This window comes from Eublepharis macularius, chromosome 12, assembly GCF_028583425.1.
Source record: "Eublepharis macularius isolate TG4126 chromosome 12, MPM_Emac_v1.0, whole genome shotgun sequence".
Taxonomy (NCBI): domain Eukaryota; kingdom Metazoa; phylum Chordata; class Lepidosauria; order Squamata; family Eublepharidae; genus Eublepharis; species Eublepharis macularius.
Window position 1 is genome coordinate 38134952 of NC_072801.1, and position 27147 is coordinate 38162098.

General features: G+C 44.8%; 1 protein-coding gene across 2 annotated transcripts; it reads left to right on the top strand.

The window, feature by feature from the left end:
* On the top strand, nucleotides 1-27147 carry CDC6 (cell division cycle 6). 2 transcript variants are annotated; one of them, XM_054994615.1, is made up of 12 exons: nucleotides 1-61; nucleotides 1851-2051; nucleotides 3371-3628; nucleotides 4849-5048; nucleotides 6229-6404; nucleotides 10335-10441; nucleotides 11149-11288; nucleotides 12062-12162; nucleotides 18970-19034; nucleotides 20298-20515; nucleotides 22269-22409; nucleotides 26008-27147. In XM_054994615.1, exons 2-12 carry the CDS (start codon nucleotides 1859-1861, stop codon nucleotides 26092-26094), a joined length of 1686 nt encoding a protein of 561 aa, XP_054850590.1. In that variant the 5' UTR covers nucleotides 1-61; nucleotides 1851-1858; the 3' UTR covers nucleotides 26095-27147. The 2 variants fall into 2 exon arrangements, with proteins under 2 accessions (XP_054850590.1, XP_054850589.1); XM_054994614.1 differs by having other exon boundaries at nucleotides 46-102.

Sequence of the window (27147 nt, forward strand, 5' to 3'; positions counted from 1 at the left end):
GTGAAGGTTGGATGTGCGCGTGCGCAGTGAAAGCTGTCTCTGCTTGAAGACTCGGATCCTGGTAGGCACGCTAACGTGGAGAGGCTCTTGTGGGATTTTGAGGTTCGTGGAATAAAAGAGGAGTTGCATGGAGTGGGAGGCGGGAAAAACAAACAAAGGAAAGGGAAGCAGCGTGAAGCAGAGTAAGTGTAGCTAGCTCATGGAACTCCCTGCCACAGGAGTAAGGCTGCTGCAGCTTCATAAGTCACGTTTCCTGTGCTCGTGGGACTTGGCTGTGCGTTTCCGAGTAAGGGTTTCCGCAGAACCCCTGATCTGCCCGTGTTAGCAGGCTGAAGCAATAAGAGTTTGGGTTGCGGATGGTGGAGTGCATTTTACTGCAGCCTGTAAATGGAAGGTACCGATTTTCCTACTTGCCCCTCTGCAAGTTGGAAAAGTTAATGTCGGGAAGTATTTCAGGGAGAGAGTTGTAACACTGGATGTCGAAAGAGCTTTGTAGATGCAAGGTCTTTATGACAAGGGCATTTTTTGCCCCAACGAAAATCTTGTTAATTGGTGTCCTGTAATATACCAGAGTTATGAAGCAGCTTTCATTTCCGTGATGGAGGAAATCTTGTATAGTGACCTTGATGGGAGCAGTCCAGAATACTTTTTTAAAAAGTGCCTTCACCCTGCTACCTTCTTAAGCAATTTGATGTGTATTTTAGTTACTTATTTTCTGTTATTTATACCCTGCCTTCTCCCCAGTGGGGACCCAAAGTGGCTTACATCATTTCCCCCTCCTCACAGCAACCCAGTAAGATATGTTAGGCTTAGAATATGTGACATCAGCTTCCATGGCAGAGCGGGGATGCAAGCCTGGGTCTCCCAGATCCTAGTCTGACATTCTGATCTCTATACCACACTGGTTGTACAGCTAAGCTGACTTTGTCACTTCATCCTTCTTAACACTTACCGATTGCATGACAATTGTATTGAGTCCTTACTTAAGGCGGTGAATGAATCACTTCATTCTGCAACAGCTGTAGTTCAGTCTTTTATTTGTTTATTTTGCCCTGGCCTTTCTCCAAAGAAGCAAAGAGCCCTGTGATCTCTCTTCTTCACTACTTGGTTTCATCCTCACAGAAGCCTCTATGAATGTGAGTGTGGGACTTGCCCAAGCTCTCCTGGGAAACTTTCATGCCTTTCCCTGCCCCTCCTGTCGCTAAGTGGAACTATGTAGAGAGAGAAACTTGGATGTGTGATGTTGGAGATAAGCACAGGGACAGTCTCTGTTATCATGACCTGCTTGTCTGCTTCTGAGAAACTTCTGTCCAGTTGCTTTTGGAAACAGAATAGTGACCTAGATGCTTTAGCCTGTTGCAGAAAGGCTGTTATTACATTAAGGGATGAGTAGACTTAATTGTTGGCTTGCCTGCTATCCACCGTGTAAGCTTGTCTTAATATTTCCACATGCACACAGAGAGGCAATGAGTATTTTGATATTGCTTAAGCATGGTGATGCTTGGCAAGTGCGGAAAGGGAAAAACATAGCGGTGGTGTGAGCAAGGAGGATGAATGCAAAAGAGCTTGTGTTGAGCTGGATCTGTAGTTCATCTTGAGGGATGAGGTTTATTTAGGAGTTAATGCAACAAATAATGCAACAAATAACCCTCAAGCCCTGTCTAGAGCTCCTGCTGCTGATTTAAGATCACAAACATTGTTTGCTAAGTTAGGAGGCTCAGATTCACTCCCGATCTGTTACTGACATATAAACAAGATGTGGGTGGAAGGCAGGGCAGTTGTAGAGATGATTTGTGATTCTCCCTGCTTAACTTGTCTACTCATCTTCTATCTGCTCCTTTGGGTGCTAGATTCTATTATGCGCAGCACTAGATCACAGTCCCGATGCCAAAGCCAGAACACCATCGACTTTCCGAAACGGAAATCCATAAGAACAGCTCATAAACAGCTGGAGAATGAGAGAACTTCAAAGCTGGATCCAACACCACTGTCGGTCTCACCACGTTCCTCCCGGGAGCAGGTCTTGCCTCTTAGCCCTCGCAAGCGCCTAGGTGAGGTGTTGTCCTTTTCCCTCTCGAATGACGCAGCATTAATAAAAAAACAGAGCTTTGCAGCCAAATATGTGGGTAATTCATCCATGACTTGTCTGTATTAGAAGACTTGAAACTGGATTAAAAGATTGGTGCCAGAACTTTATAACACGTGAAGCAGACCAATAGAATGCACAGTTAGGTCTACCAAAGCTAATTGCATCCAGTGGACTTCAGAGTGCCTAATTCCATGTAAGTTTGGGGTGTTACAATCCTGGTCAGCGATGCAATTGTTGAGTCACAACTGACTAGCATTCTTTGCCATGAAAGCCAAATTTTTTAGGTTGGCAGGTTTAAAGAGAGATGCGTCAAATAAAACATATGTACCCAGATATTTAAACAATATGTATATACAGAGAGAGTATTTTACAATGCAAGGGGCATTTTATTTTTCCTGAACCTGATGTGAAGATTTTATAAAAATTGGAGATGAACAATTTTTTTAAAAAAATGCTTCATTTATACCCTGCCTTTCTCACCAAGAGGGAGCCAAGTGGCTTACACTATTTTCTTTCCTCTGTTTTATTCTCAGTGTAACCCTGTGAGGTAGGTTAGGTTGCAGTTGTATGTATGGCTTGCCCAAGGTCACCTAGGAAGCTTCCATGGCAGACTGAAGATTCTAAGCAGTTTCCCAGATCCTAGACCAACTCTCTAACCGCACTACACGGCCTCTCAAGTGGGGAATTTAGTAGAACTTCTCTTTTGTGAATGTGTGACATTGGTCCAGTAAGGGGGGACAAGCAGGGCATTTAATAGGTACTTTTACAGAATGATCCATGTGATCATGAGTGCTAAAACGTTTATTTTTTAAAAAGGTAAAAAATTCTTCAGATGTTCATCTCAGTTAGAAATAGGTGTTTTTATAAAAGTAACAGGTCTGTTGTCTATGGCACTGTCTGTAGTGTGTTTTATTTATTTTGTGTGCTCTGCTCTTAATTGCATTGTGTTCTAATGCTGTAATTAAGCTCTCTACATTGTTGGACATACCATATTTGATACTTTGTTTGCAGTTCTAATTTTTGTAATCCTGGCCCTATCGCACTTTTTTTATTCGAGCTGTCGGGCTGCTTGATTGCTTTGTTTTATGCTGTGTTGCAGCTGCCTTGAACCACATGGAAAGCTGGGTATACATTTTTAAACAAATAATAAATGAATTGGATTCTATAGAGACCAAAAGGCAACCAACCTGCCAAAATGTCCATGGATTCTAGGCCAATGGGAACCTTAACTTCTTCCCCTTGGAGTCATCTTCTAAACTAGCTTCCTTTGGTTTTTCACAGGAGATGACAACCTCTGCAATGTTACCCAAGTGTTGACCTGCTCCCCAACTAAGCAGAGTAAGAAAGAGAACAGCTTCTCGCCTCTCTCCCCCAAGGGACGACGTTTACTCTTCAGTGAACAGTCAGCCACCAAGTCTCCAACTAAGAGTAGCGATTTAGCCCCCTCTCCCCTCCTCAGGTGCCAGGAGACTCCCAAGACTCCACTGCAAAGACGTCCTAGAAAAGAGTTGGTGTGTATTCGTCTCTTTAAGCAAGAAGGTAGGTTACAAATATCGCCCCTAGTAAAGGGCTGGGTTCTGTGCCTACCAAGTTTCCCCTGACTTTAAAACTGCTTCGTTAACTGCAAAGCTGCTCCTAAACAAGATACTTTAGTTGTTGTATTTCTGTGAGATGGCCTTAGATTGCGCACAATATGCTCTGTGCTCACCCCAGAGTTCTTGGTTGAGGGTTGGGGTGGGGTATCCGTTAAATTGCTCACATTTTTAGCCTGGATCTCTGAAATAGTGCCAGTTTATCTTGGATCAAATGGTTGGTCAAAATGTGACAAAGTTAGGAGGAAAGCCCTGAGCGTTGTACTTAATTTCTCCTTTTTTGCCTATATTTATTAGCTGCATGGGCCGCTCATTAAACAGCTAGCAGCAATATTCAAAATAGGAGGTCTGTCATAGTGAAATAAAATAATAACAGTGGCTAGATTGAGAGAAACTACAAGTTTATTAACGCATCTGTGAGTTCTCCTCGAACAGCATCTGCCCCCTAGGGGGACTGTCACGTGAAGAGCCTCAAGTTAGGGAACACACCATCTCTTATCTTTCAGCAACAAGAAAACAGTAACAAGTAATATTCAACCTTTGGAGAGACAACTGTCTCTGGGCAGAAAAAGAAAAGAAACATTTCTTCTCACAAACTGGTTCTTTTTGGTTACTGCCTTTCTTTCCTCCCCCTTCCTTCTGTTTGTGTGACAGACTTGTCTTCATGAAATGGAGTTCAATATTCCAAATGTATTCTGCAGGTTGTACTTTATTCTTTTGGTCCTATTTTACAATATTAATCACTTGATTGGTTTTATCGGGCGCCATTTTATCTAGTTGAGCAATTTTTTCAGTAGCAGGCAGATAGAATCATTAAATAATTTGCTAAAAGTTACATATCGATGTGTTAAACATAGTTGTTGGACTTTGTTTACCATTTATTTTAATATTTGTTCAATTTTTTTTTAGTTGATCCAGTGGTTTGTAAAATGACTGATTTTTGTCGTATTTGTGTTCTGTTTTATTAAATACCTTGAGCACTTTGGAGAGGCAGTCTATAAATTTAAATTGGCTTTAAAAAATGAGAGGTGATGAGGAAACTTCCGCGGGTCCCGTCCTGCAGTCCCTTAAAGTTTTGCCAGTTTGTGTGGTGGAAGAGAGTTCTAGTGGTCGCCTCTGTGTGTGTGTGTGCTTGTGTTAGACCTGCTGTCTGTTTTGTTGGTTCAGGCACCTGTTACCAACAAGCGAAGACTGTCCTGCACACAGCTGTTCCAGACCAGCTGCATGCAAGGGAGACGGAGATGTGCTTCCTGCATCAGTTCCTCAAGGAGCATCTCTGTGGAGAGAAGCCCGGAAGCCTTTATGTCTCTGGAGCCCCCGGCACAGGGAAGACCGCCTGCCTCAGCAGGGTGCTGCTGGACTTGAAGGTAACTCTGAGGCCTGGGTGCGGACCTGTTTTAAAAGAGTTGCTATGAAACAATGCCAGAACAATCATTGCCCACCTGTGACAAGATGCGGTTAACAGTTTTATGTCGATGCTTGGAGCCCCTTTCTTGTCTCCTCTCAGCCTTGCCTCCCCACGTCCCAGGTTCCCTTTTTTAACACCTGTTGCTATGAAAGCCTGTCCGTCTGGCTTTTTCTTTCAGCAGCTTGGATGCTGCGGCTCAGTGCAGACGCCCAATCAAAGCATGGTTGAAGTGTGGTAAAGATTTATAAATCACAGTTGGTGCCAAAGGTCGCTTGGCATAGTCTCTGAATGGACAGCCCATAGTGACGGTCATTGTTTACCCTTCAGAGACACAAATGAGAACAGACAAACAGTTCTAAGCCACAGCTTGCCTACTATAGTTTCAGTCTTTCAGATGTCCAGTTCATCTAAACCCTTGTCATGAAACTTGAATCAATCTTGCAAGAAACCCAGTTCAATGTCTTCTCCATTGGACACTGATACTCTTTTTGGGACTACTTTGCACTGGAATATTTTTGCGCCATTCGGTATGGTTATCAAAAGAGTAAAATACCTTGACGACTAAGTGGTGTGTGTGTTGCCTCATTCCCTTTTAAAATTTGTGTGTGGAGGGGTCGTTCAGGCATTTTTAGATTGCTGGCTTTCCAGGAGGCTCGCCCTATGCATGTGACTTGAGCATGGTCGGGTAGTTCAGCAGGATGAAAGCTTTTGTGCCTGGGAGCAAATGCTTTTCCACCCCACATGCTGGATTATTGGCCCATGGGGCCTAAGTGCGGGGAGAGTATCTTCAGAATTTTGTTTATTATATTTTATCTTACTTTTAAGCTGGAATTGGATTCCCAAACTGCTCATAAGAATTTGCAAACACAAAAAAGACAATTGGGAAGAGATTCTGAGCTATCCTGGATCAGGCAGGACAGAGGTGTGCTCAACTGCTTCCTGCCCATCCTCAAAGTCGGTGAGAGCCAGAGAAAGGAGGCCTCTCAGCCAGAACTGGGTTTAAGTACTGTAATTCTCTCTCTGAGCATCTTCCTGCCCAGTTCAGCTCTCAAGTCCTGCTCAGAGCTGCCCTTGCCCTGTATGTGAACGATCACTGTTCACTACTGCAGAGTTGTACTCTTTATTTTTCTCTATCACAGAGGGAGCTGGCAGGGAGCAAAGTCATTGTCCTGAACTGCATGGCTCTGAAGAACTCCCAGGCTGTTTTTCTGGCAGTTGCTGAACAGCTGGGCCAGGCAGGAGCAGACAAAAAAGCCCAGACCAACACTATCAGGAAGCTGGAGAAACGGTTGACGGCAAGAAGCGGCCCCATGGTGTGAGTAGCAACTCCTGGGCAGAAAGGTTTTTGAACAAGCCAGTTTTAAGCACAGGTAGCCTAGGATGTACTGAGGTGGTGGGTAATAACAGTGGCATTGTATTGTTTAAAACATATTTTTCTTATGGATTTTTTCTCAGTAGTGCTTCACTGTATTTGTGGTTTGCATGGTCTAAATTGGTGGTCTTCAATCCATGCAAGCCCTTCTAGAGCCTCCCATTATTTCTCCTGCTTTGGGGAGAGTCCTGCTGCTAGTGCACATGCATAGAGGACAGGGGGACCATGTCTCTCGCCTCTTTTTGCATGCACATTGAGAGGAGCAGCAGGATGGCAAGGCGAGGTCATTCCGCAATGGCAAGGATGCCTCCGTGGCTCTGACCCTTGACTTGTTCCACGCTGCTGTACACTTCCTGGTGCTCAGCTTGTGCTTCCTGTCCCTGGCTTCTTTGGCCTGCTGTCCACTGCCCCATCCTTGACGCTGGTGAAGTCATACTTATGGCTCCTTCTTGTATCACATCACAATTACATGATGAGACATGTTTTCTGCTTAGCGGGTTCCATGTGGTCATGTTTTGGGTGACTGTGGTCAGGTCCTATTCAGATATAAACGTGTGCTTAACAAGTCCTAGAGGTCAAATTAGTTTTTCAATGTCAGATCATACACCTGAACAACATTTCTGGTCTGTTTTGTGTATAGTAGCACAAGTAAAAATATTACTAGAGACTCCATTTTCTTATTGGAACATAATTATTTACATTGTTCACATGAACTTTTAAAAAAATCTACATAGATAATTAAAGGAGAGCAATTATTTGGGCCACTTCATTATTTGTTACCCAAAGTAAGCAGGTTACAGGCAAGGAGTATCTTCAAACACAATGTTCCAGATCAGTTTGGTTTCTCATATTTAGAGGTTTTCAAAATCTTCCGACTGTAGCTTGCTGTCCCACCTGATAAAAGACACATATTCTTCACTAAATAATTATAACTTCGCACACCATAAAAAAGTTATCTAAACTCTGATATACTACGTTGTGTATATCAAAGTAGCTACTTTGTGCTACAGTGACTATTTAAAAATCATGTTTACAAGTTTTCTATTCATGTGACTTTTAGCTGGAACCTAGCCAATCTTTAAGCTATCTTCATTTCTTTATTTAGTTAGGCCTTCTTGTAATTCCCAGATGCTTCTCACACCTGGGCCCTGGCACACATTGTATCTATTTATTAATTATACTATTTGTAATCTCGTAAAGGACATAATACTCTGTTCTTCCTTTGTTCTTTGTCTCTCTCCAAGGCTTTCCTCTTCTAAGTGTCTGGAGTCCCTATTTTCTCATGTTTAACTGAGAGGCCCTTTTCCTGTCTGGCAGAAGCATTGTCCATGGTCTTTTGGGTCTAAACCAGCAATTGTTCCCCTCTATTCCTGGCCGTATTTGTGGATAGCCACCTAGGGGGGTTAGAGATGGGTCGCATGACTGCAAAGCTTGAAGATCATTGGTCTTGATGCCACTGAGCCGTAAAACAATGCTTACTACTAGAAGACGCTGGCATTAATTTGGCTTGGCTTAACATCTAAATGTAGTATGTGGCTGGTCTGTGGAATTCACTGCTGTAAAACTGGCTTGAATTCCCATCTCAAAACAATGTACCTGTTGATAAGGAACTAGTGGGGTGTATTGGTTAAGATTTGAGGCTAGGGTTGGGGAGACCTGGGCTCAAATACTTCCTCAACCATGAAGCTCACAGAGTCACCTCAGAGCTTTCACTCTGTCAGCATAACCTGCCTGACAGAGCTGTTGTGAGGTTTAAATAGAGGAAAGGCGCAGTATGAATGCTAGCCTTGGTTGCTGGTGATGAAAGAGGTGGAAAGGGAGAGACTTCATCCCCTTCCCTGTTGCCGCCTCTTGTCCTTTGTGGCTGTTAGTCTGGGGAGGGGGGAGAATAAGCCTTCCTGAAGTTGGGGGAGGAATGTGAGTGAGATCTGTGACTGTCAGCACCTTCCGCTGACAGATCACTGGATCCAGTCGAACATGGAAGTCCCAAATGCCCAGCCCTGAAGCTCACTGGATGACCTTGGGCAAGTTGTGCTTGTGAGATCTGAGGCAAACAGGTACTTGTGTAGGAGTAATTCAGGTATACGCCTCTTATTTTCACCATGGAGATAGATCAAGTTGGGTAGCCGTGTTAGTCTGTCTGTATCAGTAGAGAAGAGTAAGAGTCCAGGAGCACCTATAAGACTAACAACATTTGTGGTAGGGTATGAGCTTTCGTGAGTCACAGCTCACTTCTTCAGATACAGCTAGAATGTGAGTCCATCTGTCTTTACACCTTGGAGAGTGGAGTGATTACAGAAGCCGAATGAGATAATAGCCGGTGAATGACAATGGCAGGCATGATTTAACAGGGTGGGGTATGCAGAGGGATAGTGAGTGTGGAGAAATCAGCATTGGTAACGAGACAGGAAGCCTGTGTTTCGATTTTCTCCATGGGTGTGTTTTTTAAAAGGTGATGGCATTCTTGGTTGTTGGGGTTTTTTTTGGTTTGTTTGTTAGAAAGAAGGTCTTATTCATTGAAGTCCTGTGATACACCAAGAGGCAATTGGATCTCCCTTTTGGAGCCTCCTTATTTTAAACAATACTTACATGGAAGAATTAGAGAATTAAACATGTCAAGAGTGTGACGTGAACTTGGGCTGTATCTGTAATGTTGAGACTTAAGGCCCTACTTACAAGTTACAGTGAACGCACATACAATCTGTGTACACCTGCTTTTTCTTCATACACGCACTGAGTCATTCTCATGTTATATTCAACACAAGTACAGCTTAACAAGTGATTGAAACCTCACATTTTATCCAGGTACTGGTCCCTGGTTTTGTTTATAAAATGAACACAAGTTAGCTGTTTCCTACCAACAGATGTGCACACATACAGACTGGATGCTTGCACGGTCACTGTAACATGCTAATGATACATGAGGTGATTGTATGTGTGCATGAAGAGTACTATAGAAATAAGGTCTTTATAAATCTTGTATTTGGTTTATTTTGCAGCAGCTTCTTACGAGCTGACTCCTCGGATTAATTGCTGCTCTTCCCATTTCACATTTATCTGTGGTGTTACATTTTTTTATCCTGCCCTTTCCCCAAGGAGATCAGGACAGTGTGCATAGTTCTCCTCTGCTCCGTTTTATCCTTGCTGCAGTCACATGAAGTAGGTTAGGCTGAAAGAGTGTGACCGGCCCCCATGCGCTTCATGGCTGAGCAATGAACTGAAGCCAGGTCTCCCCAGTCCTAGCTTGGCACTCAAAACCCACAGTGGCTCCTGCACATGGGGAGCTGAGTGTGTTTGTAGGAATGGCTTGTCCAAAACCAGTCTGAGTCAGTTACTAGATGCCTTTTTCACCCAGTTTCCAAGGCCATGCAGATTCACAGTGTCTCTTGAAAATACTTTGCTGTAGTACCGAAAAGTGCTAACTTTGTAGGGTGGATTCATCAAAGAAGCTTTAAATAAGGGTTATGTGTCAATCCCTGTACCTATCTAATGTGGTTTAAAGCATCTTGCTGTGATGCCCTTCATGTAGATCCAGCATCTGGTTCCCAGGATGATAGGGAATTCAACACTAAAGAGATCAACTTTGTGAAGGTCTGCTTGTTCCTTTTGAGATTAATTGCTATAACTTTAATTCCCCCCCACCCCACCCCCACCCCATCTTGTCTGGATAAGGTACCTGGCAGGTGATGTGTAGTTTCACCCCATCACTATTAGCTGCATTTCTGGGTACTGTGAACATTTAGATGTCGGTTAGAAAGATGTCCATGTGATAACAGCTTCCTTCCTCTATCTCCACCAAATGATGTAATGTCTGCACAAGTATCTTTGCCCCAGCAGGGCTAATGCTCACCTGCTTTGGTCTTCCCTTTGCAGTTTGGTTGTGCTGGATGAGATGGATCAGCTGGACAGCAAGGGGCAAGATGTACTCTACACAGTGTTTGAGTGGCCCTCCCTCCCCAATTCCCGGCTCGTTCTCATTGGTGCGTATTAGAGGCATGGAAGCCTAATCTCACTGTTGCTCAAAAGCCAGAGCGAAAAGCAAGGAGGCGCATAATCATACCTCTTTTGAGATCTCCCCTGTTAGCATCTCTGTCTCTGAGTTGATAGTAAGGAAAGGGGTTCTTAATTGCAGCGATGCTGGTGTAGTGTTTGACAGGAGTCCAAAATCTGCAGAACAAAACCTGGGAACACTCTCCTCCCTTCCAGCTTCCCCAGAGATCCACCCATGTAAGCTGGACCAAGCAAGCAACCAGTACCTGCACAGCAGTAACTCCAGTAGAACAAACTTACCAAAGAGTGCTTGCTTCCAGATAAGCTCATGCTTCTCTTTTGTTCTCCTGGGGTAGCTAAGCCCTGACTGTAGTAGGGCCTTCTCCCTCTGAACTTACTTGTATATGTATTTAATAAAACCCAGAAGCGCTGCCTCATTTGTTAACTACTTTGCCAGACAAGAATGGCAGCATGAATATTGACAAGTGGCATGCAAGGGGAATGACTGATATTTCAGGCAAGCTACAACCCCCACGCACTCTTTGTTTTCTCTGGGTGAATTCTCAAAGGGCGTGAGCGCTTGTCTGGTGTAGGGGCCTCTCTCCCATCTTACAAGGAAGACCCTGTCAGTTCTGCAGCAGGCTGTCTGAAGGTGTGGATCATTGGGAACTGGCATGTGTCTCCTCTCTCTCAACAGGGATAGCCAATGCTCTGGATCTCACTGATCGCATCCTGCCCCGCTTGCAGGCTCGCCCCAAGTGCCGCCCACAGCTGCTGAACTTTCCCCCATACAACAAAGACCAACTTGCCTCCATTCTTGAGGAACGCTTGAAACAGGTAAAATATTAGCAGCTGGGCTCCAAAATCAAATCCTACATCTTGCGGGGGGGGGGGCACATCCCAAATCCACCCTTAATGCTTAGCAAGCTTCAGACTGAACAGCCCTATCCACATTGTAGCTCTGTTCCAAGGGAGTTCATGTTAACTGAAGAGTAAACTGATCCTTCACCTCCCACCAGGAACTCTTTCAAAATTACTAGTAGCTAAGAACTAACCATCAGACTTCCTCATGGCAAAAGAAGGGCAACCACGACCAGTTCCTATAGTGAAAGAGAGCTTAGAACGGCCAGCCTCAGAAGCAAAATATTCTCTGCCTAAAGTCTGTAGGTTCAAGAAGAGACAGGGCATGCCAAAAAATGATGAAAGTGGTTATGCTACTACCAGGGAAAATGTAAGGAACAACATCAACCAGTAACCATTAATCTGGCCTTGCAAGTAGACTGGAAGGGTGCAGTCTCCTGTATTGACCAGGTGGCATCCTGTGTACGGAGAATTCTGTACTGATGGACTTGTCTTTCAGCCTGGTTGCTCACTAAACTAAACTACAGTCCCTGCCTCTTTCTCTCTTTCTAGCAACTAGTCTATATTCTGATGACAACAGATGTGGCTGAAGCATTCTAGCAGGGTTATCATTTGGAGAGGGTGGGCACTATTTGGGTTGTGGCCAGACCTTTTTCTGCAGTTTCTCTTTGAAGCTGGCAAAAACATCGCCTGAGAAGGGTCCTGAATTACTCTTGTAACCACCCTGCGTCTCTGTCCTTCTCCTTTAGGTGTCAGGGGAGCAGGTGCTGGACAGTGCTGCCATCCAGTTCTGCGCTCGGAAAGTGTCGGCAGTCTCCGGGGATGCTCGCAAAGCGCTGGACGTCTGCAGGTGACGAATATATAGCGCTTTAAAATCTAAGCTAATTACAGTGCGTGGGATGTGATTTAAAGCTTCATTATTGTGTTTGGTCCCTTGCCTGGTGGGGGAGGGGGGAGCCCACATGTTTTTAGTGGCGAGCAAGGAGGGTGCCGCCTCCTGGCTGTGTTAATGTCTGGAAACGTTCACAGCCCATTACCTAGGAAGGGTGAGAGGAATTGTTGCCGCCTGCTGCGATTATAGATTGGTTAATTACATTTGGATTGCAAAAGGCCCCCCGTTAATGGTTCTCAAGGAGATTTCTTTATGGTGTTTGGAAGTGTTTTTTTTTCCCCTTTGCAAGTTAGTTTATAGTGGCTGGTTTCTGCCTTTCTTGACCTCGCTTGCATATTTGCTAACGTGGCCCCCCCTTTACCTGTGCTTGCTTTACAAGCAGGGCAAAAATGGATTGGGGCTTTTTAAAAAAAGTAGTATACAGTAGTGGTGGAGGTCACACCCAGAGTGTCTGCTTGGCATGCAGAAGGCCCCAGGTTCAATCCCTGGCATCTCCAATTAAAATGACCTCTTCCTGAGACCCCAGAGAGCTGCTGGCAATCTAAAAGGTCCGTGGTGACCCTGATGGACCAAGGATCTGATACAGTATGAGGCAGGTTCATGTGAATACTGTTACCACTTTCTGGCAGTGTCAGCCCAGATTTTACCTGGTACCATCACCAGTGCAAATAACCACAGATGATTTTCTAAAGGAAGGCTATGGGTCTCTGAACAGTTACGTGCAAGAAAGCCCCTTTGACTACTGCAGGACTTGCTTCCAAATTTATACTGGATTATGCTGTAAAATGATATAACTGCCAATGTTATTGACCTGACTCAGAGTCTGTCTTTGTCTGTAGTTGAAGAGTATTCCTCTTCAAACCCAAATGAGATACGTGCAGGCATTTCTGAGATCGAACTTCGCTTCTAAAAGCGCCTGTCAAAATTTGGCCTTATAGATTTTTAAGAAGAAAGTTAAAAGGTTTTCATCAAGTCGGGTGTTTGTAAGTCTCATAGTCTCTGTTTATAGGATTTATCTATTTAATGATATTTATAGCCTGCCTTTCTCACTGAGATTCAAGGCAGATTACACAGTGTAAGTCAATACAATCAAAAGCTGGAGCATTCAATAAACAATACAATATAGGTTACAGAAGTTTTAAAACTAGAATAAATCTGAATACAGAGACAAAACATTACTGAAACAAACCATTATTCATTTGACGTGACATATTAAATGACAAAGAAACGACCCATATCTACATCAACAGACAATCATCAGTAGTATAGTCTGCAGACCCTGTTTCTTTGCCAAAGCATCTCCTTTGAGCCATTTCGTTCAGCGCAGTCTTGTTATCTGAGTAAGAAAGCCCTTTGACATAATTCGGTTTTGCATAGTTTGTGAAAAGGCGAGTGCGAGCTCTCTTGCCTTTCCACAGTGCTAGAAGCATTCAGCATAAATACTTACTAAGATAAATTGATCTTTAAAAAATTTGCCCCAGAGCCATCTTAATTTTTCAATTTATTTTATTTACATTATTTATGGTCCACCTTTCTCAATAAGTCTCAAGGCAGATTACATAGTGTAAATCAATACAATCAACAACTGCGGCATTCGATAAACAATACAACAGGATAAGAATAGCAGGAATTTGAAAACAATCAGAAATCCAATACAGAGCTGGGGGGGGAAAGTGCTGAAACAAGGTGTAAGCAGATTGATATGACAGATACAACGTGGAACTATCCAATAGGAGTGTACTTACAGCAACAGGCAGTACTCAGGAGTATACTTGTCCCTTTACCCGCACATCTCGCTGAACCATTTCCTTATAGCACAGCCCTTGAATTTTGAATGTTTTAAAAAAAATATTAGGAGAAATACAGATTGTTAATAAAAACTAATCCAGGAAGGGAAACTTCAGGAACTGAAATGACTTTGACTGGATATCCCCTTCATCTGCAAATAGTTGCTTAATTTTGCCAAAGAAATGTAAGATTTTAGATCACCCAAGACTGTTTCCCTTTTAATTCCACCCAAACATAATACTGGTTTTATAAAACATACCATTTTTTTTCAGTAGGGGTGTACATAAAACCTTAACAATGTGGTTTCGTTTGGGCTTTCTTTCCTTGTCAACAAGATTCCAGAAGTCAATTTCCCAGGCAGTTCTTTTAGCAAAAAGTAGCAAGGTAGTTATGGAGTATATTAATATTTCCAATAGAAATGTCTCCTGTATGTGTCTTGAACCTTTCAAGAGGTGGTAACACAACTTCTTTCAAAGCCCTGATTCAGACTGTAAAGAGAATCCCCAGCAGGGGGAGTGTCCTGAAAAACCAGACGTGAAAATTTCTTTATTTAGAACAAGATGCAAGTGCTAACAGGCTATTTAAAAAACAACAACAACCCTAATTCTTAAATCAGTGAAAAGACTTAACACTGGTTCTATGCGTATGCAAAATAAGCAGGTCTCTTCGCGGTAGGCAGATCCCTACTTTAAAACTGCAGATACTTCACAATATATGGCAATTGATCCTCTGTCTCTGCTGAGCTCTGAGACTAATAAACTGGCCCCTCTGTGTAACTATACACCCATAGCCTCCAGACTGGACTACTGTAATGTGCTGTATGTGGGGCTGCCTTTGAAGATGTCCAGAAGCTTTGACTGATAAAAAAATGCAGTGGTGAGATTTCTTTATGGGTTTAACAACAACAATATAAGGGCTTATATACTGCTCTTCTGAATAGATTAGAACCACACTTAAAGCAATGAATTAAGTCACTGTTACTATTCCCACAATACAGCTGAGGAGCTGGGAGAGCTGTAGAGGAGGGGTTTGCCCAAGGCCACCCTCAGAGCTCATGGCCACAGTGGAAGTCGAGCTAGCAGAGTCCCAATTTGCAGACCAGCAACTTAACCATTATGCTACAGCAGCTCCATGAAGACTTCTGCCTTTCCAACACAGGCAGAACACCATTGTAAGCAGAACTGGGGGGAAATCACTGCCCTGATCTTAGGGCTTTCAGAAATAGCCAGCCCTTGCAGACAAATAAGGAAAATCTAAGTTAAACTGCTTAAAATCTGTTTCTTTAAGGAGCTCAGAAAAGATGGAACAGGCACCTCCAAACCATCAGAAAGAGCAGCACAGCTGTTCCTCCACTGTGGATTTTGATTTGTTTTGAACAGATTTTTTTATTGGCTTTAACTGTGTTAGATACTTTGTGTTTCCAACTGGGAAATAAAGTGGATGGAAATTTTGTAAAAATAAATAGGTTGGAGCCTGAGCATGAACAGAAAGGAGTAATTTTATAAAATATTACATCCACTAGTGCCTAGGATCCTATCTGTGATTTGGACAGGGTCCCAGAAGAGATGGGGGCAGGGGAGAGAACTTTTTATTTTTACTTAAGTGGTCTTGTACCAAAGTATCAGAATAGAAATCATGCATTGTTAAAATTGTCCTGCTCTGTTTCAAAGCCAACCCCAGGTTCTTACCTTCTAGCATATCCAGCTGTTAAGGTTTTTTGCCCCTTGTAGATTTTTTTTTCTTTTGAAGGCGTTTGACTTTATAACTCAAATTTTGTTGTAGCTGTTGAGCAACTGTCAGCTTAAATGAGAGATTTAGCCTCGCCGCTCGCCACCTGCAGGGTGCCCAAATTAGGCAGTGTTTGGCTCAGAGGCTTCGGGTCGAAAGGCTGCCTCGAGCGCTGCTTTCACGACTCAAATAGAGCATTAGTCTCATTAAGAGACAAAATAGTAATGAGCTTTCATTAAATGGGCCTTGCGTGTCACCCCAGGTCTCCTTCCCCAAGAAGTGCAGAATGTGGTTTGCATGGTTTCTCCCCCTTGGGTCTCTTCCAGCACAGCTTTAGAGCATTTAGGGCTTGAAGAGCCACTCTGCAGAAAAGTAGAAACAACTCCACACCGTGATAATGTCAGGGGCGAATTGGGTACATTGTTGGCTAACTCTGGGCTTTCTGAGAGTATTACACGAAGAGCACTGTAGCTGTTAGCATAAAGTCTGGCTCAGGGTGTTCGTTCCTGCATTTTCGCTTGAGCACAGTCTCGCAGAATCTGTTTCAGGGCCCTGCAGTATACGGGGAGTAAAGCATTAGGTGTTGCAGCAGGTCATGCTCAAGGCTATTATTGGGACCGATGAGGATCACAAATATCACTCCGTTGCTACCTGTCAGTTACTGAGCTCAATTCAACATATTGGCCATCACCTACAAAGTTCTTCATGGCCTTGGTCAATCATATCTACGAGATTGCCTCCCACCCTATATTCCACCACGGCAGTTCCGTTCATCTGAACAGGGTCACCTTGCATATGAGCAAAATTAACAGCTGCCTGTACACGGCATTCTCTATGGTGGCCCCCCGTTTATTATTATTATTATTATTATTATTATTATTATTATTATTATTATATTTGGTTTTTAGTCTGCCCTCCCCGCCGAGCGGGCTCAGGGCGAAGCACATTTTAATTTACATAAAAACACATAAAAGCAGATAAAACATTACAATAAAATTTAAAACACTACATATAATAAACTTCTCCTCGGATGGCAATGGAAGAGTACTTCATTTCAGACATGGTCCATATATCCATATCTATAGATATATATAGGGTGGTGGACAGATCTTTTCAAGTCAAGTATAGCCAGTGGGAGCCCAGCCTAGCCTCCGCCATATGCCTGGCGGAACATCTCTGTCTTACAGGCCCAGCAGAAGGATAATAAATCCTGCCGGGCCCTTGTTTCATCAGACAGAGTTCCACTAGGCCGTGTCAGGACCAAAAAGGCGCTGGCTCTGGTCGAGGCTAGGCGAGCCTCCCTAGGACCGGGGACCACCAAAAGTTTTTTGTGTGTAGAATGAAGTGTCTTCTGGGATATATATAGGGAGAGGCGGTCCCACAGATATGCTGGACCCAGTCTGCATAGGGCTTTATAGGTCAGCACCAAAACCTTGAACCAGACCCGATACTCAACCGGTAGCCAATGCAGCTGGCATAATATAGGTGTTGTATGTTCCCCTGTCGGGACTCTTACAGTCACCCATGCAGCTGCATTTTGAACCAGCTGTAATCTCCGGATCAAGCCCAAGGGAAGCCCTGCGTAGAGTGAGTTGCAGTAGTCTAATCTAGAGGTAACCATTGCTGGGATCACTGCTGTTAGGTTGTGGGTCGTCAGGTAGGGGACAAGCTGCCGGGCTTGCCTCAGATGGAAAAATGAAGACCAGACAACTGCTGCGATCTGTGCCTCCATAGTCAAGGAGGCATCCAAGATCACCCCCAGGCTTCTCACTCTTGTAAGCAGCGCTCCATCAAGAGTGGGGAGCCGGAGTCCCGTACCCATGGACCCCAGACCCACATGCAGGACCTCCGTCTTTGTGGGATTTAGTTTTAACCGACTCTGTTTCAACCACCCAGTCACAGCTTTGAAGGCACGCTCCAAGACTTCCGGGGCAGAGTCGGGTCAGGTAGACCATTTACGGAATGGTCTACCTGAGGCGGTTAGGAAAGCCTCCATTCTTCCGCTAACAATGCACAACTGATTATTCAAGAGGGCTTTTTACTCAGGTGGGAGGGCGGTACTATAAGGAAGTGGTCTCAAAGAGATCCAACACTAAAGGGATTGGGCGGGACCACAGACTTTACTGCTACTGCTGTGAATGTTGATGGACCATAGACTCCACTGCAATTGCTATAGGTATGGTCCTATTGGGTAATTTCTATTTAATATGTCAGTGGTAGAATTGCTTATGTTCTGTATCTGCATTTATTCAGCTTTGAATTGGATTTCTGCAGGTTTTTACATCTTTGCAAATTTGCATGTATATGCTCATTATATGCTTATTGATTCTTTGATATTGACTGTACTGACGTACTGTGTAGTCTGCCTTGAGTCTCAGTGAGAAAGGCAGACTATAAATAATAAATATAAAAAAATAAAGGATGACTGCACTAAGTCAATTTTATATTTCTACTTGTGCATCACTGGATCCAGGCCAGTATAAGCACACTTATCTCTCCCTGATGAAGGGAACTTTGACTCTCAAAAGCCTATATCCTGAAAATCTGTTTGGTCCTTAAGGTGCTACTGGACTCAAATATTTCTGTTCTGCAGATCAATATGATTACCCACCTAAAATTAACTCTTCCTGTGACACTAGATTGGCCAGGGCAATACTTGTGAGGTGGTAACTGATGCTCACTCAAAGAATCCCAACAAAGAGGCAAACTCCCAAAGGTGCTATAAAACCTTTTTACTGAAGGACTAAAAGATTACAATATATGCCTGATGCCTTTAGAGTACTAAAAACAACCCAACCAAATGCAAAATATCTCATGCAGGATACTGGAAATTACTTACTGCCTGGGAGGAAGAGGAGTGGCATCTCATACTCGAAACGTGTCTGGCACAGTAAACCTTCTGCGTGTTGCTTGAGGGAGTTGTCGTAGCCCTTTCAGAGATGCATCTCTTTGTGTTTGGCTTTGATATCTGTCACTGCGTTGTTAGTAACATGGAGCAGCCAGCAGACACTGAAAACTACTGGAAGCCAAGCAACGTGGGTGGTTGTGATTAGCACCTTTCCCACCGAAGCTTAAGGTGCGGGGGGTGGGGGTGGGGTAGAGTGAGAATAGGGCAGCTCCATGTGTGCCGGATTAAACTGTGGGCTGTTCTGTTTACAACTGCATGTGAGGAAATGCAGAAGTAGGGTGGTGTAGCACTTGTGTTATGGCGTAAACCAGTGAAGTCATCTCTGTTAATCTCACCCTTAGGAGGGCTATTGAAATTGTGGAATCCAATGTGAAGAGCCAAACCATCCTTAAACCGTTGTCTGACAGTAAGTAGCACACTTCCCTCCCTCCCTCCCACCGCAGCAGGTCTTTGCTGAGATGCTTTCCTGTCTGGTTTCATTAAGCTTTTCTCTGATGGGTAGCCCATCTTTCCAGGGACTTGCTTGAACCTTAGCGGGGGAAGAAACCTTCATGAAGAGGGTGGCATAAAATGTGTTCTCTCCTCCTGCATTCAGGAAGCAAACAGAGGCTAAACTCGCTGCCTGTCTTCCCTCTCCGCTACTGGCTTGGAGCGTGATTCAAGCAGTGTCAGAGCAGGTGTGAAGCAGCTACATATTGGGAGCGGCAGGCAGGCAACATCCATCTTTTATAGTCAGGCTGAGCTGTAAACTGGTGCAGCCTGGGGACCTTGTACACATTTAGCAAACTTCGCTGACTCTGTGGCAAGGCTGCGAAGTCGTCTTTTCCCTCTACGTCCTTGCTGTAGGATATGGGCAACTGGTACGTGCACCTAGTAACAAACAATCCCTAGCTCTCAAAATTGGGGGTCAGAGGTATACATTTTATTAGGCTTAAATACAATCTGAAGGCATGTGAATCAATACTACAGTGCTGAGAGATTTGCATTGGCTGCCCGTTTGTTTCCAGGCACAATTCAAAGTGCTGGTTCTTACCTTTAAGGCCGTAAGTGGCTTGGGGCCAGGGGACTTGAAGGACCTCTCCTCCCAATTCTGTCCAGCCTGCCAGTCAAAATCTGCCTCTCAAGCTCCTTGCCAGTGGCCCCACCTCCAGAGGTGAGGTGATTGGCAAGCAGAGATAGGGCTTTTTCAGTAGTGGCACCATGCCACTTAAGGCTCTCCTGGCTAGTCTCCAATAGGCAGCCGGCCAAAACATTTGTAAAGGGTTGACCCTTTACCACCATTTTTATAGAGTGTTAAAAGTTTGAAAACTGGCATTCATTTTAAGCTGCTTTAATTATCTATGTGTTCATGCTCTCTTTGGTTGTCTTAGGCTGGGCTTTAATTAAAAAACATTAATGTTTGGGGAGTTTTATGCTTTATATTTCATTTTATAAGCCACCTCGGGCAGGTTCCCTGGAGTGGTGGCATAAAAATTCCCTAAATAAATAAGCAGATTTGGGTCTGATTGCTTGGGGAATCCTATGTATGCCATCTTGAGACTTCATGTTACAAGACTCTTGTGTTGCCTTTTGATCAGAAGATGCATCCAGGGCTTGCATCTAGGGATTTGATCAAGCCACTTTTCTTCCTGTCCTGCTGATTCGCTTTCTTTTCTGACTTCATCCTCAGGCAAATCATTTTCAAAAGCAGCTGCAGATTCTCCAGCGCCCAAACGGGTGGGAGTGATCCACATATCCCAGGTGATCTCTGATGTGTATGGCGACCGGATGGCAGCTGGTAATGGCTGTGGAGACGCTGATTCCTTTCCATTGCAACAGAAGGTCTTGGTCTGTTCTCTGCTGCTTCTGACTAAGCAACAGAAAGCAAAGGAGGTGACCCTAGGAAAGGTATGTATGGATCCCCTGAAAGCAGTTGTTAGTATATGTTACAATTTATTCACTCATTGTGTGAAGAGATTTCAAAATGCAGCCCTCTAACTAAATAGGAAAAAATGCAATCAGCCTAAGACATCCGATGAAAAGTGGGACTATTTATCTATTTTCACAAAATTTATACCCCACCTTTCTGCCCTTATAAGGTCCACCAAGGCAGCTAACAAAACACATACATAATAAAATCACATCTTAAAAACCTTAGAACCTAACAGAAGCTCATCACTCATTCTAACCAGAGCTAAAATACTCATACAAAAACATAAAAATAGTAATTAAATCCTTGGGCTTGAAGGAGGGGGATCATTGAGGGAATGCCTGCTAAACAAAAATGTCTTCGCCCCCTGGTGGATGATAGCACCAAAAGGAGACAGAAAAGTCTCCCTGGGGGGAGAGAGCCAGAATGTTGGTGCCACAGGCGAGAAGACCCTCTTCTGGGTTGCCACCTACCTCATCTCAGATGGCAGGGGCACCACAAGTTCTCATATCTTTATAAAAACGCCCTCCTGAGCGCTTCTGTTTGATATAGTCAGCAAAATGAGGCGGGGGGCTTCCTTGACATCCTGAGGCTGGCCATTCCACAAGGTGCTTTTCATTTGGCAGGGGCTTTCCTTGACCCCACAAGCCCTGTCAGGCTTAAAACTGGAGTATCACACGCACCTCCCTTCCTCCATAGATAGACTTACATCCTCCATTTTTTCTTCACCACCACCCTGTGAGGTACATGAGGCTCAGAGCCAGTGACCGTCCCCATGGACTTCATTGAACTTGGGCCTCTTTCAGTCCTAGTCCAGCCCTAGTACTACTGCACCACACTGGAGAAGCACAAGAATTGGATTCAGAGGTTCAGATGTGCGTAAGCAATGTGAGTCCTGCCATGGGCCCACTCTGGACATGTACGGCAGCTGTTTACCCGTAGCTGTTCTCAGTGTGCTCAAACCAGCCAGCTTGAATGCAAGAACCTTCCAGGGGTTTCGTCTTATCTGCCTCCTTTCTGTTGTGTCACAGTAATCTCACTTTACTAAAAATGATTGACTATTTTAATGAGATCTGTTTGCTGATGTTAAGAGTTTTATGCATGAGCTAAATTAAAACTAAGATGATTGCATGAAATAGACTCTAGTGTTTGGTGCAGTGTGGCCTAGATATCGCTGCATCATAAAACCAGCAGCCTGCCACTTGCTTCTCTTCCCATTTTGGCTTTAGCTGGCACCCTGGTGTGGTGGGCTTTGTAGCTGAGAGGTGGGGAGAGGAACTGTCCTTTCAGCTCCTCTTACAAGAAGGTCTTACCAGGGGAGTGCAAGGATAGTTTCCATTCATGTTTGCTTCCCAACATTATGCATAAAGTTAAAATTCCTGTTTTTTACAAATAGAGGAAGCTTTGACTGAAATAGTGATTGCCTGAGGCTGACTGATGGAATTGGAGGGAGGTAACACTCTCTCTGTATCTTTTACAATGGTGTGTGTTGCCTTTCCTCCTGCCCATCTTCTTTTGAAGTTGCAGGAGGAGCTGCAGTATGCATCACCTAGAGCTGCAAAGCATGGCCTTGCTGAAAGCTTCTTTGGAATGAGTATTGTGAACCACTCATCCAGTTGCAGGATCCTGGGGCACTCAGAATTGGAGAGTTCCGTTACACATTTGCAAGAGAGACATCGGAGAATGAGCGCAGGCACTTGACTCATTTTCACTAATGTTTCTTTCTTTTAGTTGCATGAGGCCTACAGCAAAGTTTGCCGGAAGCAGCAAGTGGGAGCTCTTGACCAATCAGAGTGCCTCTCGCTGTCATCCCTTTTGGAATCTAGAGGTGTTCTGGGGCTGAAGAAGGCTAAAGAAGTTCGGCTGACCAAGGTAGCAATACAGAGATGCTGTTGTCCTGTAGGGAGCTGCAGAGGGGGCAGGGGTAGCTAAGATCCTGGTATCTCTGGGGGAGGGGCTGTGATGTATGGGGAATATTTGCTGCGTCTATATATCACTCTTCTAGACAGATTAGTGCCCCACTCAGAGTGATGAAAATAGTTCCTGTTATTATTATCTCTATGTAATGTCAGGGCTTGTCACTGCCGCCGCTGGGCGGGGCCCCAGCTGGGCCGGCCCTGACATCAGAGGGACACCAGGGATACTGCAGGACCCTGCTCTGTGGAAGGAGGGGCGGTATACATCACCCGGACTCCCTCTCAGTCCACTCTCTGGCCTGCTCAACCTGGTCTGCTTACCCTCTGCGTCCTCCATCATCTCCTCCTTCCAGAACTCACCTCCACGCTTGCATTGCACTGCTCTCACTCCACATCATCACTCCTTACTCACACCCACCACCTCAGAGCTCTTCCTAGCCACCTTATATAGGGTTTCCTTTCCCCGCCTCGCCCTCCTTCTAGGCTTGTTCCCTCTCCTGACTTGGCCCAGCTGTGCCTTCCCTCAGGTGTTTCCCTCCTACCACTAATCCCTTCCTGGCTTCCTTGCTTTGCTGGCAGGGTGGGGCTGAATGCGAGCCATCCCCAGCTGAGGTCTCCTTGGCCTTGCTCACGAGGAGCTGCCCTGGCCAGCTTCTGGGCTGCCTGCTCCTTGATGTTGGGCGGGGCTACCCATCTCCTCCCCCAGAATGCCTGTGGCAGCTCCACCTGGAGGGGCTTGGCTCCTAGTCACTCCTGAGCCAGGCTGCTGTCCTCTAACCAGGGTGTGGCTCTGGGCTGTAGTGGCTGCTTCTCCTCCTTGGCAGGTAAGGGGTCTGTTTGGGCTGTTGCTGGGTCCCTATTCCCCCTGCCTTGGCCCTTTTCCTCTAGCCTGCTTAGCCCCCTCTCTTCCCCCTGGAGGGTGGGACTAGCTGGCTTCTCCCTGCTCCCTCCACCCTTCTGAGGCTTAGGCCTTTTGCCCCTTCCCCCTGGAGTAGGCAGGTTCTGGCTCTGTTTGCCAGTCAGAGTGGTTGAACTGTTGTCTCCTGGATGCCCCCTGCCGCTGTCTGTCAGCAAGTCTGGGGGCTGGGCTGCTGACCCCGGACATGTATAACATGTGTTTTTCATGCATACAGTTCCAAGTTCTGAATCGGGCATCTCCAGCATCTTGGAGAATCTTTGCGGGACAGGATATTTTTCTGAACTCTGGAAGCACCACTGCCATTTGGAGTAAATGATGCTCAGCTAGACAGACCAATATACTGACTGCATAAGATACCTTCATATGCTTGGTTGGGTGTCAGTGCTCACCAAAGACCTGGAAGTGACCGTATGCACTTTTTTGGGACTGTATTGGTGGCAGCTCTGTGGCATGGGTGTGTAACTGTTTAGGCCCTGCTTTTCTCCACCATTTGGTGGCGCAGGGAGGGAGGAGAAGGCCCAAAGCAGGTTTACAACATTATTCTCCAATGTATTTTCAAAACAATAATCCTGGGAGGTAAGTTAGGCTGACAGAGTGACTGGCCTAAGGTAACCCATGGCAGAGTAGGGAGTCAACCTGGGATCTCCCGGATCCTAATCTAGCACTCAAACCACTACTATACTGTGTATTGCTGCTCTGTCCCCCTGATGCCTGGAAATTTCTTCTAGCCTCAAGAGCTTTGAAAAGCATTGAAAAGCTAAGTTTTCACAGGGGAGCCGCTCTTTAAAGTTTTACAATGGCAAAAGCCCTGTGAACTGAATCTGTGAAAGAAGCACGTAGGATGTAATGCTTCTGTTGAGGGTGCAGAAATCCCAGTGAACTTCCAGGGCTTGAGGTATGGTTTCCTACCCCTCCACCAAGTGTGTATAGTTATGGGGCAAAGTTGAGTGCTAACAACAGGCATTCTGCTCTAGAACCCGGGGGCAAGAATAACCTGTGACAAAGTGTGGCCTGTGTTCTGCAGCCAGGATAATGCATCGCAGAAGTCCAGAGAATGAGGGGTGGCAGATTTGGGGCTTGTTGAATCCCCCACCCCCCATCCCATTTGCTGTAGGATTTGCTATGATATGGAGGCATTTGGAGACTAAAAGAGTGCTGGTGTGGGGGTAGAAAGACTTGGTGCACCCAGGAGCAGACCGGGAAGTGAAACCAGCCCTGGAGCAAGTTAAGTTGAGCAGCCCTTGCTTTCCCGCAAGTTAGTGATACAGGGCCACTCAGTTCAGTGGGGCTGACAGTGGGCACTATTTCATCCACTACTGGAAGCATTGCAAGAGGAGACAGCCGGTGAGCTGGAACCAAATGTCACTGCTGATGAGGGGTCTGCGCCAGGCAGCCCCTGAGTTGCTGGGGCTTGGCTCTGGTTGCCCACCAGGAACTTCCCCTGTAAGTCAAAGGGCCAGTCTGCCCTTGGGGGCACCGCTGTATACCCAGAGATCTTGCACATGTAACTCTTCCCGCAGCCCTTCAGGCTGACTGGCAACAGGAATTTTATGAAATTCTGCAGCAGCAGCAGCAGCAGTAGTGTTTTTCATGGCAACTGTGTGATCACACAGTATCCTGGCTGAAAGTGGGGGAGTATCTAGAAGCAGTGAGAGCGCAGTCCTCCCACGTTAACTAAATTCCTGCTTTACCGCTGAGGGTCTTGTGCCTTTGGCTGTGGTGGATTCTCACTGGTTCCGTGATGAAACCTCTCCCCACTATGCTCTGCCATGGCAGCTTTGCTCACCTGAAGAGGGACTACTACAGTTGGGCATAATGAACAGCTGCATGCACACACACTTACCAGCTTTTGTAATTGCCTGCCAGAGCAGATCAGGAAAGCTCACACTTTCCTGGTTTTCTGCAAACTGTGAAAAACTGAATTATTCAGGAGGGTTTTTTTACTCTGATTAGGCGTATCCGGGCTTTAATTCAGACCACTTTAGGAGGTTACCATATGGTGGCTGTTTAAGATCTCTGCTTCCTAATTTTAAAGTGTTTATGCAGGGCTATATTTATATTTATGATAACTGTTGTAAGATATGTAATGTATGCTAATTAGATTTGATAATATTTATATTTGTAATTTTTAACTGAAGTTTTAACTTGTATAATTCTTACCAAATAAGGGAATGTCTTATTTTACTTGTTTAAAGCAGGCCGTGAACCGAAATAAATTCATTCATACTCTGATTATAGAACTGAGCTGTAAAAATTGGCTCAGACAGATGCTTTGGATAGGGACAGGGTCTGTAGACTGTTCTACTGGGTACTGTCTATTGATGTGGATATGCTCCCTCTGGGTAGTTTCTGTGTCATTAAAGAAGTCATGTTTAATTACATACGTTGCTTCAGCAATGTTTCATCTCTGTGCTTCTGATTTATGCCTGTTTTGTATTTATGGGGCCCATATCCTATTGTATGTGTTCATTGAATGTTCTAGCTATTGATCATATTGTATTTGTTCATTGAATGTCCTAGAGGTTGTTCTTATTAACTTGCATTGTGTAATCCATCTTGGGTCTTAGTGATAAAGTTGGACTATAAATAAAATAAATAAATACCAGTGGGTAACAACTTTTTTCTTTCTTTCCAGGTCTTCCTGAAAATAGATGAAAAGGATATCGAGCATGCCCTAAAAGACCGCATCTTGGTTGGAAACATCTTGGCAGGGGGGCTTTAAATGGTTGTGTGCCTCTCGCCTTGTGCAGTGACAGCGAAGTGGCCCAACTCCTTCTTGGGTGCTATTATCCTTAGAAACAGCCTTTGGTGAAACGCATCAGCTAGTGAATGCCTCTGAATCCTTGGGGCATGGGGTTTCTTAACAATATTGGTGTGTCTTGTTCTAAAGATGCCCTGTTTTTATCTTCAAGACATTTTTCTAAACTTTTTAGATGTCTGTTTATTGGCTCTTTTGGTTTGGGGTGGAATGGAGCCTCCTTCCATCTCTTAGTGTTCAGGATGTGGACTTCTGTGCATCACCAAACATCACTCTCTTCCCTTGCTTTCCTGAATGCCAGAAGGATCTCTCCCCACCCCCTTTGACATCCTTTTCTTCACTACACCCCTCCCCATCTGTACGCACACATTGGAACGGCTTGCGCTGCTTCTGGTGTGTGCATTGCACATGTGTCTTTAAACATCAGAGATGAAAGAGGACAGCGGGTGTCAGCAAGAGAGCCCGTTCACAGAAACAAAACCCTTAACGTCGCAGGAAGAAATAAGAAGGCAGCTGCTTCTCTCCCAAGTTCTTTGAAGTTGGACTGTTTCCGTGAAGCAGATGTCAATCTTGTTAAAGCTTAGCGTCTCAGGAGCTGGTTGTGGGGGGTGACACGCACATACCCACAGGCTCTGCACATCTTAACGTTTATGAACTATGGATGCAGCCACGACATTGAGGCTAGGTTAGACCTGTGGGGCAAAGAGCTGGTTCTCTGCTGCTTTTTGCAGAGAGTTAGCTGGCTCGGTTTGACAACTTTAGCATGAATTTAATGTTCTCAATAACAACACACGGCAGATTTTGGAATCCAAACCTGCTTTGTGTGCGTGTCTTTGAATACTTTTTTAGCCGAATGACCCAATTAGCACATGAATTGGTAGGTGTGTTCCCCCTCCTTTTATACTGGCCTTCAATACAACAGAGGAGAAAATCCCTCCTCCCTGCCCCCATGCAGCAAATGTACTTATAGCCAGATATTTTAGCACTGGAATATTAATTTCCTATTGTTGTTTTTGA

Coding starts and splice junctions, on each gene's coding strand:
- CDC6 (XM_054994615.1), top strand. CDS start 1,859: ATGCGCAGCACTAGATCACAGTCCCGATGCCAAAGCCAGAACACCATC. Junction 3,629..4,848: donor TCGTCTCTTTAAGCAAGAAG/GTAGGTTACAAA, acceptor TTGTTGGTTCAG/GCACCTGTTACCAACAAGCG. Junction 22,410..26,007: donor AAGAAGTTCGGCTGACCAAG/GTAGCAATACAG, acceptor CTTTCTTTCCAG/GTCTTCCTGAAAATAGATGA.